Below are 14,213 nucleotides of genomic sequence, written 5' to 3'. Positions count from 1 at the left end.
TAACTATTTAAAAAACTCAAAAATAGTACAAAAAGTCATACAAAATAAGCACTAGTTGAATTTAAAAATAGTTATTTCAGGGCAGGGTTGAATTTTCCTTATTTCTGAATAAACCTGGCATTGCGTTCGTAATTAAAATCAGCTTCTAAACGGTTGAAACAATTTTGATGATTTTTTAAAGTGGATTTGTGATTGGTTTAGATTTACAATTGGATGATATTTTTTTGTATTGATAACGTCTGACGTGTCACCTGGTGCTATGTATAACTCAGAAAATAATAAATCCCGTAAATAATTATTTTGGGTTATAAAACTCAGGGCTTTGCAGTTTTCAACGGAAAGGATTCTCACTCAAATAAGCTTGCATTGTCTTCTGATTTGAAACAAATCGTTTAGCCAGAATTAGACCAAAACAACTTTGACTGACTATGATTGCTGTAAAGAACTCGACTCGTCAAAAAATACGCATTTATATACTCAGATATTTTATTGAAATGTGTAGTACTCGTGTAAACAAGACAATATCTTCTTTGGTTTCCTAGGCTGTTACCTGTATAATAAATTAAATGAAAAAATTAACATTTACCCACTATCGAAATATGAATGTAAAAAAATGGTTACTAATTTGCTGAAGACGTTGAGTTATGATGAAACAGAAGATTTAATAACTGTTACTCTGTAACACACCCACTCGCCCACACATACACACACGCACGCGCACACACACACACGCGCGCACACACACAGACACAAACACACACCAAATTTATTTTTACGACTCCGTTTCCATTTTTTTTTTCTTTAGCACTTGCTTATTTTCTTCTATTGTATCTTATGACAATGACTTGATTGTACGTGTTCCGGTCCAGTGGTGGAGAGGCTGGCTATCTGTCACTCAGGTCTCCTGTTACAGAGACCAGTCTCTCACATACACTTCCAAATGTTATCATCTTAGTTTAATCATAATAACCTGCTATGTATGTATATGTGAGAGAAGAAATAAAGATTATTATTATTAATATTACCAACCTGACATAAAATAATTGTGCATAGTAGCTTTATCAATTTTTCCAGAATTGTAAAGTTGTAACGATGCCTTTCTGAATAATTTTTGCATTTTCCCGAGCGTATCCCACCATATTGCTTGGTCTTCAGCTTGCAATTTTGGAACTCTCTGTAATAATAAATAGATATTCGTAAATCAGTTTGAATAAAAAGTTACAAAAAAGTTTTGTATTACATTCAAAGTGGTGATCAGCCTTCTGTGCCTGACGCACGTCGTCGACTTTTTGGAGCTAAGGCAAGCCGGTTTCCTCACGATGTTTTCCTTCACCGTTCTAGCGAATGTTAAATGCGCACATAGAAAGAAAGTCCGTTGTTGAATAGCCGGGGATCGAACCTACGACCTCAGGGATGAGAGTCGCAGGGTGAAGCCACAAGGTCAACACTGTTCTCAAATTAAATTATACCTATCTATAAGGACCCTTACTTTCTGTTTTTTTATCTTCAACAACTACACCTGGATAACATTGATTATGATCACATTATGTTTGATTTTTAGTGGCTTCAAAAATATCAACATACGTATCGTATGTATTATAGAGAGACAGAATTTGTATCTAGATATCCGCTATGATCAGCTTGTTAACTTACATCATTGTTTATTATTAACCGCTTAAAATATAAACATCCAATTTCTATTCAGAATTTTAGCATAAAATTTGCATACAAACATGTTCGTAGATTCCATAGTTTTATTCAAGGCTGTTGAATATTAATAACCAAATAATAATTTTTACAACCCTGCTTTAGTTATGACATCGCTTAATTAAAAAAAAAACTCTAAACAATTACGCATAACTTTATCAATAAGATATGAAATAGTTAAAGAATATTTTATATTTAAAAATCAACAGACTTATGTTTAAATCAATTTGCAAGTAAAATAAGGAAAGAGGAAAAATAATAAGGCTTATAGTTACACTAACCTTATTATTAAAGTTTACAAGTATAGAAGAAATAGGCTGCAACACAGATATAGGTGGTACAGCATTTGAATCTTTTTTGTACCAGGTATCCAGAAGGATCACATCTACCCCACCAGCAGCTAATTCATCACGTAACATCTGAAGTTCCGATGAGAGGACATATGTTGGAATTGGCCTGGAAAACAAAAAATATTTCTTTTATAACTATTTCATAATTAATATAATCGCATAAAGTTGTTATTAATAGACTTCTATTAGAATTTATTAATTTATCCTAGATACATTACAATGATACTTTTAGCTTATACAGTGTACTGATACCGGCAAACTTCTTGAGCATTAAACAAGGGAGTGGGGGAAAGTTTGCGCATTGTACACAGCGCGGGACACAAACTTGAACTGATTGACCAATCACGTGATCGCACGCCACTCTCCCGCGGCCGCCCCCCTCCCAGTAATACCTAAAAATCGCATCTGCGCAGACAAGGGCATTATTTTGTTCAAGATGTTTGCCGGTATCTGTAAATTATCTGTAAACCTTAACTGAATATTAATTGATTTAAAATATACTAATAAGTTTTTAATCAATGTTTACTTTTCCTTCGTTAATTATCTGGAAATTGTTTAATGTGTTATCAGTAAGTATTCCAAATAAGACAGTATTCTAAATAAGCCTAAAGTTCTGACTATTCAGAAATTTATATGAAAAATATTCGGACAAGAAGATAGTTTTGCACTACAATTAAGGTTCGGTCAAACAGCGGACAAGACGACGCGGCGTGGTCACACTGCGGACGTAATCATACTGCAAGCGTTGCGTCAACCCGCCGTATTCGGCGTTATTTCCCGACCATTTTGAGCTCCCATCCTATTGATTCCCAAATCACTGATTTCAAGCTTGAATTTTTGTATTATTTATAGTCCAAATCATACAAAAAAATGGGGCCTCGAACACTTTAGATTCGTTTTTCAAGTCTCTCCATGTCCATTTTTGTAGCCGGAGACAAAGCTCCCGTCCCGCAATCTGATTGAACACTAAAACGAATACCCATAGAACACAACGTGTACCGTCGTGCTCACGGCCTGTCCCGGCATGTTTCTTTTGTATTACCGTCGGTCGGTGACGTGATATTATGACGTGTATTTTTTTTTTCTACCGACGTTACATTCTATTACAAATTAATTATCAAATGATTAGCTACTAAAATTAGTAAAATTGGATTTGTAAAAAACGATCTTTTTGATATAATGATTTAGGAAAGATTGTCAACTGACAATTGACAATATTATTTTAGCGCGCCAATTTTTACTAATATTTAAAATCAGTTTGCGGTAAATTAAATTAAATAAATTTATCTTACTTTATACGGTGATAATGGCGTTTTTGATTATTTGGGTAATTTAAAAATAATCGAATTTGTGTCACATTGTAAGGTCATAACAGATTTTGACTGTATATCCTTTTACCAATTTGGTTTATTTTACATGACTTAAAGTCTTATGTACATGTGGAGCAGAGAGGGTTTTATTTTACATAAATAACCCATAATAATACATTATGTATGTATTCTCTTTTTTAGTTTATCTTTTAACCACTGAATTCATTAACATCCCAGGGCGGGTTTTCTTTTTTCGGGAAGAATATAAAATATTCATATGAATGGCTTTAGTATAGTCTGAATTTAATGTTTACCTGTATCCATATTTCTGCCCAAGAAATACAACGAAGTTAGGTCCCATAGACAATCGTTGACAGTTCTTAATCTCCCGCATACAAAGTTCTGTGGTCATGTGATCATCCGTGGCTTCATCACGAACACCCCAACGCATGTCCACCACCTGGTAGATGATAAAGAATCTCTCATAATTGTAAAATTGGTAATAAATAAGATTTACCTTACGTCCATAAGGAAGTGAGAGGTAATGTACAATAATTTTTAACTAAAAACATTGACCGTGATAGATGAGATATTGGAGCTTAGTTGAAGCAGCATTTAGAATTGTTTTTACAGCAAGATTTAGTGTTCCTTTTTACTAATCATAATGTTGTTTGCAAGTTTCATATCGGTCGCATTACATACTCTAAAAAGCTCGATTAGAGTACAAAGAAGAAAGAAAAACCTCACATAAAAACGATTTAAAATTCGATTTCCAAATCGAGTCTAAAAAAAGATAAAATTTCAATTAAAATTTAGAACAGAATAGTTTTAGATCCTTTATCATAATTATCATTAAATCGATACCGTAAAAACATATTATTTCTTAAGACACCACAGTTCCCAGCGATATAATTCAGAGTTTATAATAGAGAATTTTACTAGCCTAAATATAAGTGCTCAGTTTCTAAAACATCTCGTTCTATGAAAGTGCGTTCATACGGGATACATTTCATAAACAAAGCTGACGAATCGGCTAACGTATATTTTTGTCAACGGAAGTATAGCACGTGTACAAAACTATATTTACTAACTAGATGAATTTACTGTTCAACTGATGTATGACCCCAAACAAGGGTCGATTCTCATAAATGTGATTCATGAAATGATGAGGCTCTGTATGCATAGATACTAAACGACCATACACAGTTCATATTAAAACACTGGCGATGATTGAATGGGAAATAGATAAAAAAGTAAGTAAGAAAGGAGTAAGATTCTTTATATAGCTATCATTATAATAGTAAAATATTTAAAAAAACGTGTGTACTTTTGAACACGCGTTAGAAGTTATACTTCTTTGGCGAAACAAGATACAAATATTTTATTTTTTTTTTATCTTTTGTCTTATTCTACGTTTGTAGAAAAAACAGCACTAACAATAGAAAAAAAGTATTTAATACATTGAAAGTTTTATTATAACGCATTATCTAGTTCAATAAACTTTATTTAAATATCACTAAAAAATCTACATAATCAAAGACATGCACATTTTTATTTTAAAATGTTGACTATGCTAACATCTGGATGTCGGTTTTTTGTGACGGTGTGTGTGCGCATCGTAAAAAAATTCTCTCATCATTTTTCCCTAACGCGCCAAAAGAAGTATAACTTCAATAATCTGTAGAATCATTTATCATAGAAATTATCGAGTTACTCGAAGTTTGCTCTTCTACTTAGATTAAGAAAAATATCTATGAAACAGAAATAAATAAATAATTTTTTATTTGCCCAAATCTTATTTAATATTTGGACAGCCCTAAAATGTCCACATAGTGTATGCACAGAATAGATAAAAAGCTCTCTGTGACAGATTGATCACACAGATTCGAACATCAGTCGTCCATTTGAAAAAAGTAAAAAATAGGTCATAGATACATTTGAAGTGATTTGACGTTTCAAAGGGGATTTTGTTTTGAGAAGCGATTTTGAGGGATTAATTAAATTCTGGTATCTGTATTCATTGTCGTCCCTTTTCCGTTTTGAAGAAAATGTACCTAGAATTATTGAGAGATTACGGGGATAAATCCTCATGTTGTTAAGGCTAAGTTTAAAACTGAAATATTATTGAAATCAATTAGATGTATTTTAAACAATAATTTATATATTTATCAATACTTTGTTGCATTACATATACATTCAAATTTCAAATATCCCAAGCATCGGACGGCCTTACCGCTTACAAGCGATCTCTTCCAGGCAACCATGTTAAGGAAAAATAATCACATTGGGTAAAGTGCATAATACATAAAAAATATAGATAACAATGTAGACTTGCACAATTACAAAATAAAAATTAAGAGGTTTTTTAAAGGTTTGTGTTAAAATACGCCAATAATATAATTAATACGATTGACAGTGCCAGTGATATTCAATCACAGTATTTATTATTATTATTTATTGTATAATATATATAAACATATTTATAAACACTTGTTTTAGTTACATAACCAAACTTAATCTAATACATCAGAAGTTTCGGTTTCGGAAGGTGGTTTTGGTGATCAGCGTGTCCTGTGACACATAGGCCTCTTCCAGCTGCTTCTATTATTTTCTAATGTAATCCAATATAATCTTCTTGTCTAACTTGTGGCTTTTTTTTCTCTTTAACCAGGAGATGTAAAGAGGTAGATGGAGAAAAAGATGGGTAGACAATATAAAGAGAATCGTAGCCACTGTTTTTTTTTCTTAGCAATAGATTTGCTAAGGATTTGTTTTACTATATTTACATGCAATTTAAAGTCACTGCTGCAATTTAAAGCACAAGGGTGAGCAATTTACGAAGAAGTAATATGCTTGAAACATTTAGTATTGTTCTATTTAAGTAAAGTTAATAGAGCTACCCCTTAAAACATCGAAGGATTTAAAGCGACGCAGACCAGGAAGACATGAATTTTTATATCTGTTTATTAAAACCGCATTCATTTCACGGAAAGCCGATATTTATTTGACGCTAGCGTTCCAGGATTTAAATTCTTCTAGAAGTCGTTAAAACTGGTTTCTTTTTTTATCAATTCGTAGAAAAATTCTTATGTTTATAGAAACGTAGTTTAGCAGGGATAGAAAATTCAATATATTCCGTTTTAGGCCAGGATTAAAAGTCAAGTCAAGCAAGCAAGCAAAGCTGTTTTTGGTTAAAACAGTATTTAAGATGTTCCTATAGTCTATGTGTTAGCAAAATTAGTGTGAAAAATATTTCATTTGCTGAAAGAAAGACACTTATATGATGGTTCACTTCTAAAGCAAATATGAAACCTCTATAGTAGAATCTAGGCTTAAATAGTATATAAAAATAACAAAACATTCATATATTTGATTAAGCATACATAAACATAGAATTACAAACAGCTTTATTTAAAAATTGGCATTTAGCTTTAAGTTGCTGTCATCAGCAGAACTGATTAATGATTTTCAGTGGGCGTGTACTGTCTTGGAGAGACATATACACACAATACAAAAAGATGAAAAAATCAAATTACAAATACATAGTCAATGTCAAAAGAACTTTATTAATATAGGTAAACAGTACACTTATGAACGCCAGAAAAGAAGTTAAACTAATTGTAAATTTACATTTACTACCAGTTTGCAAGTCAAGGGCGTAGAGCGGGCAAGAAAAACTGGAAAGAAACTACGCAAACATAAAACACAAACAAATATTACAATTCAACTAAATTTCCAACCCAGGCATTCCTTATTTAGCATTTTATATTGAAAGTCGATGTATGTGGCAAGTCGTTCCAGTATTGTATTGTAAAACATGTTGGTGTTAAAGGCGAAATATTTGTAATTGCTGTATTTTTCTTACCTGCCGTGGTACGTTTTTGATAATAATTAATATGCGTTAAAGCGTTATGTATTATTTATATTTTCACATATAAGTGAATGTTGTAATGTTCTTAATGATCTTAAACCGTAAAATATAGTTTACTCCTGTACAAAATTTAAAAAAAAACACTGAATACTTACACTCATAAAGACGACCTAAAAAAATGTCTATAGAATCATAGATGAATTAAAGTAACATTCTACCAGATTTTAACATTCTAAAGCTAATTGAAATATTTGCACTATCACCTGTATAGTAATAACAAGCAATCAACAAATTAACAAAATGCCTTCAATGCTAACAACCTCCTTCCTCACTGTATAGCAAATACTTATTCGTTGAGCCTCTGAGAAGTATAAGCTCTGGAGTTACCGGTATTATCTACCAGCCATATTTTAAATTTAATATAAGATCTATAGTTACCTGAAATTCGAGGCCATGTTTCTCTCTGCAATAGTCTTTGATGCGGGGATAACACTTTGCCATCAGCGTGTTTCGTTCCATAGTTGTATCTGGAAACGTATATTATTCTATATATTTATTGAATTTTTATAGTGCTGCTCATTAAATATAACTGGAACGTCACAATCAGGCAATATTTGTTGTAATTATACTCTAGAATAGCATAGATTACACACAATACGTCTAAAGGGCTACTTGAAAGATCCCTTGAGTCACGTACTAAGTTTACAGCCGCGATCGAGTTTCTAAGTATAAATCATGTTTTCCTTTACCGTTCGAGCAAATGTTAAATGCGCACATAGAAATAAAGTACATTGGCGCACAGCCGGGGATCGAACCTACCACTTCAGGGACGAGAGTCGCTCGTTGAAGCTGCTTTACCAACACTGCTCTAACCTAAGCAACTATCCACGGGCAAGCAGATGTTCCAGGGGTAATGCGCCAACTAAGACAGAGTAGACAGACCAGAGACAACTCTAGAGAAATAATCGTTAAAAAAATCCTCGCTAATGTTGAATAAACCTGATTGAGAAATATATCCTAAAGCCCGAAGCGTAAAAGCCACAAATTAAAAAGCTCTTACAAAACCATTGTGTTCTGATTCATTTTTCAAAGCATTCCGTAAACAGGTCAAAATAATGTAGAATAGTTATTTTAGTTCTATTTGATAACTATACATCGCTAGAATAAGCATAATTATTACAACAATTCAGTGACTCCACAAGCCTATTATTATTACTGTTTTAGATGATTTTCTTTAATAGATAAATATCCCAATAAAATAAAGAAAGACCAATAGGACCAATCACCACTTATCCGACACTGTACTTGGTACTAGAGAATTTTTAAATTTGGAACTCAAGCCATAATAGCTATATATATATGATCACATAGCAAATATTATATCTGCGAGGAGCTTTAATTGTTATTTGACTGTATGCGCCGAATGCAGCTGTTATGCGGCTGACGGTTCCCACAGATAACATATAGCAGGTGATATTGTTTTATCACCACAGTACAAACAGTAATTCATATGTAATGTATAAACGAACAGGGCTATACAAATTGGCTTACAAGTTACCGTCAAATGTTTTACGAAGGAGACGATAGCTGATAATTGCCGATGACAAAGATACATTTTTTATAGTTAGGAAAATGATTGATTAGAGTTTTCTCTAGAAGTTCAATTTAGTTATTACATAGTTGAACGATTTAATCGAGCCAGCCAGCCCGTACCCGATAGTAAATGGAAATATTACTATGAATGAAAAAATAATTTAAAATGTATAAATTTTGAAGTACTGTTGAGCTTATTACTGTGCTTTATTAAGGCTTTCACGACTGGCAGTATATGACACTTTAGTCCGAAATTGAAGCTTAGTAAATTGAAAGTAAAATCCGGACGGTTGGACACACACATACCACCTTACATAGGTCGAATAACTATTTTTGTTAGAGCACTCTTGTAGTGCTTTGAATATTGAACCATGAGGACGTTTCTCGTGTTAGATCACGTTTGTGCAAAGAAAAAATGCATATGTTTAGTTTTTTTCTTTAAGACCTGCTCGTCCGGTAAATACAGTATACAAATCATGTTTTACATCAACCAAAAAATCTACGACTTGTTCAAGCAATATTTCCACCAACTTTTTGTCCTTGTCTAAATAAACTTGTTAAACAAAGAGAAAGCATCCATAAAATGCATTAAGATACTAAAGAAAATATAGGTAGCGCCACTAATAATTAAGTATTTTCAAGATGTCTGGACGGAATTTAAAAAAACTTTTATTAAACCCACCATAAAGTTAACGTAAATCTTAACCCATTTGGCGACGCTTGGCTCGAACAGCGGTGTCAAGATCTGTCCCCATTTACTAACGATTCAGACATAGGCTATTTGTTTGGCTCTGTTGCTAGGGCACGATCGACATTTTAAATAATCTATACAATTAATTGTAATAATTTTCGGACCGCTAATGACTACACTGTGGACTTTAATACGCTCGTAATTATAATAAATCAAAAGTGTTCAAATTATTTTGTTATATTACTGTTGGTAGGTACCATTATTATGTATTTTTATATTTAACAAATAAAATCAGTTGTCAATCTAATAGTCTAGTAGGTGATCAGCTTCCTGTACCTGGCACATACCGTCTCAGCAAAAAATAATACAAAATTGTATTCGAAATGGCCACCTCTGCCTTTAATCTGTTTGGCCACGAAATTATGGTTTTACGCACTTTATCTAAGGGAAATATCGCCACTGTTTGCTCCAAAGCCAAGATGCCGTGTCGTTTAGAGCAGCCATATCGTCTCAAACTGAGCATAATTTGATGTCTAAAGGGTCTAGGCTAGATGAGGGCCAGTCTTTACCTCTTATAAAGTCCGGAACGTTGGTTTTGAGCCAGAATTGGGTAGTTTGTGCCTTTTGACCAGGTGCTGAATCCTGCTGGAAAGTCCACGGTATATTTCTAAAAAGTGTATTGCTGAGATGTTTCACAACATGATCCAAGACTGTATCTCGATACACTTTGGCTGAAATTTTCACCCCTTTTTCACAAAAATGGAGTTTTGTGACTCCTAGATAAGTCACGCCCCACCAAACCATCGCTGACGCAGGGAGATGACCTCTTTGTACCTTTCTAACCACTTCAGCAGCTTCTTTAGAAGTGTAAGAGTACACTTCATCATTTTGCTCTTCGTAGTGTTTTTCAATCGTGAAAATGTTTCCTTCAGTAAAGGGGATATTTCTGTGCTTTTAAGCTGCGTATCGCGATAGAAAGCGTTTTGATCGATACACTCTTTTTAATTGTAAAGATTGATTTAGGGCATGTCCTCTATATAAGCACCGAGCTTCAGGGCTTGTTTTATAATACTCGACAGATGAAATCTTCATTTCTCACGATAAGTTTTTTTAGAAGCCTTAACAGCCGTTGTACGATATACTAATACCGGCTTTTGAAGTATCTGGAATATGACCGACGGCTCCATGCCCACTTTGTGCAAGGCGATCACTGCAATCCTATTTTCTTTAACAACCCATTCAATATCGTAATTTGATAATGAACACGAAAAAATATGGGATTTTCAATCTATACAGTTGAAAAATATGCCTATTCATTTGTAACAGAACTTATGGCCAGACTAGTTATTTAATATGCTTTTTAAAACGGTTGCTAAAAGCAATATCATTCGAGTGCGTCACGAACAAGCTTTAATTATTTTAGATTATCTCTGATAGCGCAAAATTTATCGCGAAAATTTCATTTTCAGTGCAGCGTAATGAGAATTTGAGTGTTCTTTTAAATTATCGGAAATTGGGACATTATCATATTCAACGACGGAATAATAATAATAATATACATTTTTGGCTTATTTTAAGAGGAATAATAATATTTTTATAATAATAATAATAATATTTTTATAATAATAATAATAATATTTTTATAATAATAATAAAACTTTTATTCAGATACTTTAGCACTTAAATACATTTATAACTTCTGTTCTCTTAATGTTTTTAATATAAAATATCTTTTTGCTCCTTTTTGGCAAAAGCCTTCACCAAATCCCACCAATCTTGTCTACACTGTGCCATTCTCTGCCATGTACCACCTGCTGTTTTCTTATTTCGGTCTGTCCACCTTCTAAGTCTACCTCTTTTTCGGTTATTGTAGGTTGGCACTATTATAACTGTAATCTATACTAATAAGTAAACGTTTTTTACTAAGTTCACTATGTACTTCATATAGTCGGTACTATATTTATCTATAGAGCAGTGTTGGCTTAGTGGCTTCAGCGTGCGACTCTCATCCCTGAGGTCGTAGTTCTGTTTTCCGGCTGTGCAGCAATGGACTTTCTTTCTATGTGTGCATTTAACATTAAGACCAAAAGCCTTAGACCCAAAATACGACGGCGTGCGTTCAGCACAGGAGGCTGAACACCTACTTGCCATTTAGATTGACAAATGATCATGAAACAGATACAGAAATCTGAGGCTCAGACCTAAAAAGGTCTACTACTAAGTCGATATTAATTTGTGTCATAGACTGTTGTCTGTATTAACAGTTTAAATATATTTTCGTGGAAGTCGGAGTTGTAAATTAATTGGGAGAAAAGGCGGTCAAACGGATACTTTTCTGACGAATGTTGCCTTAACGATGAGAGATATATACTTAAGTTCTGAAGAAAAGTTTATACCTTGATAATGCCTACAAAATACTAAACATATGTATATTGCATAAACACTGGGCTACGCCACATATATATGTCCGTTTGTTATCAATAAACGCATAACTGGTAAGTACTGTGCGGAAATTATAACGGGTTTCCATCAATATCTGGAATGGTTCATGAGGAAGGTATCTATGTAATTTTCCAAGATTTACGACTCAAGAAAATCCGCGTGGCGTATTGTAAAAGTGCAATAAATCGTTAACTATTGAACAGACTTTGTACAGTTCTCATTGATTCAAATTGATGAGGTTTAGGTGCAGGTAATTTTAACAATTTATTACGTAAATTTACTGAAATTTAACAGTAACTGTTAAAGAGGTCACTATATTTTAAATATAAAAATCTACGTGGGCGAATCTAGTTTACGCTAATATTAAATTAATATAAAAAGGATTTGAGTAAAGGCTCCAAAACTACAGGACTGACTTGAAAAACTCACCTTTAGGACCCTACGTTATTAATAATATATATAGTCTATTTAATATTTTTGAAAATGTATGGTTTGTCTACACTATCGTAATGGTGTGAACAACGCAAGGTTTGAAAAAGACCAACAAAAATTCCTGATTCTGCGGAAATTTTTGACAATAGCGCAAATATTGTACTAAAGTTGTATGGAAGACATTTATTTATTGTGTACATAATCTAAAATAGAAAAGAAGTTGGTATGGTGAAAACACAAACTGGACACAGTAATCAATATCTACATAATTGTTTGTGATACCATGTGTCAAACAAAATAATATTTTTGGATTCAAAAGACCATTAACTGAGAAAAGATTTATGCTGTGGTTCATCGGGCTACGAACGTATTATTGCAGGTGGAAACTCAGAGCACAACTAGTAATAAAAACACTGAAACTTTTCGATACAATTTTGCATTAATATTACACACGAAACCAAGTATGCGTCTCGCTGACTACTAAGATATCTAGTTATAAATAACGTAGTAAATTTTATTTTAATTACTTATAAATCAAACACAGTAACTATTATTTTTATTATTATATTTTTAAAAGTCTTTAAAACCCAAACCACTTGGTATTCTTTAAAATCTGGTTCCATCAAGCTTATAAATTGCCGGCATACACATCCAAATATATATGTTGGGTATTAAGAATATCCAGAGCGCTAAATCACCAGCATCATGAGCACACCCCACTTACCCTCAAGTACATACCCTCACTTTCACACCATCACACAGCACAGCCGAATTGTAAAATAAATGCATTTAATCAATTTTTTTTTTTATTTTTTTTTAATGTTTGAACCTTTTGTATATTTTATTATATTTTGCAATTTTAGGTATATTATTCGTAAAACTGTTGATTTTTAAAATTTATATTTAAGTTAGCTGTTCGTAATAAATTAATAAAGAGATAAGTATAAACCAGCGAAATTGAGCTCCCATAACGAATAACTCATAATATCTTTATACATATAGGTAAACAAGAATACTTATTAACATCAAAAAGAAGTTAAATTAATTCTAAATTTACTACCAGTTCGCAAGTCAAGGACGTAGAGCAGGTCAAAAGAACTGGCCAGAAACTTTCCAGATAGTAAATGTATTGCTATTTGAAGGGATGCGTAACAAATTCTGTGCAAATATATGACAATTGTCTCCAGAATAAATAAGGCGCAAAAATATGTCTAAGCAACGCAAATAATGTTTTTTAACACTATTGTCTGCTATTACCTGTGAAGGTTGAGCTGGTGAAAATCCTTACGATTTTGGAGCTGACTGGAGGCAGTGACTTCAAGGAGCCCGCGAATATGAGATCTACTGTGCGGTCATCCATTTTGTTTTAGCTGAAAAAACTAAAAAAAATGGTAGTTCTAAAATTATGAAATTTTAAACTTTAAATTACTTTATTTAAATAAAATTTAAACAATTGTATACATTTATCTTCCCTGATTATTACAAAACACACACACACACACTATTTATATTTTACTCACACATGCAAAATATAAATAGTGTAAAATGATTTTAATCAAGACTTCAGCTACTATAATTTCAAAACGTTAACATGGTATGGGTCATATCAAACTATCCCTTATTTATCAATTACATTCGAGCGAGAAAGATATTAGCTGTCCTTAGAAATTCTAAGACACTTACCTGCCCTACTTCTTAACAATCAATACATTGCACCATTTCAAATGTTAAGGTCGAATATCGATCGCTTTTCACTTTAAACAAAGTGCGTTATTCAATTTCATAGAACCATTTTGAATTTGGAACGTGTTGTCTGT

The 14,213-nt window shown here is 32.7% G+C and overlaps 1 protein-coding gene across 1 annotated transcript in view; it reads right to left on the bottom strand.

Moving 5' to 3' along the window:
• LOC123710719 (NACHT and WD repeat domain-containing protein 2) overlaps positions 1–13,756 on the bottom strand; it is a 37,545-nt gene extending 23,789 nt beyond the window's left edge. Inside the window, exons 1-5 of the mRNA XM_045662846.1 lie at positions 13,654–13,756; positions 7,677–7,765; positions 3,682–3,827; positions 1,989–2,163; positions 1,030–1,174 (exon numbers count right to left, since the gene is read on the bottom strand). Coding sequence (XP_045518802.1) covers positions 1,030–1,174; positions 1,989–2,163; positions 3,682–3,827; positions 7,677–7,765; positions 13,654–13,756 — 658 coding nt within the window. The remainder of the gene's footprint in view (positions 1–1,029; positions 1,175–1,988; positions 2,164–3,681; positions 3,828–7,676; positions 7,766–13,653) is intronic.
• Between the last annotated feature and the right edge of the window lie 457 nt (positions 13,757–14,213).

The sequence above is a fragment of the Pieris brassicae genome, chromosome 6 (assembly GCF_905147105.1).
Source record: "Pieris brassicae chromosome 6, ilPieBrab1.1, whole genome shotgun sequence".
NCBI lineage: Eukaryota > Metazoa > Arthropoda > Insecta > Lepidoptera > Pieridae > Pieris > Pieris brassicae.
This window is presented reverse-complemented; position numbering and strand designations above follow the sequence as displayed.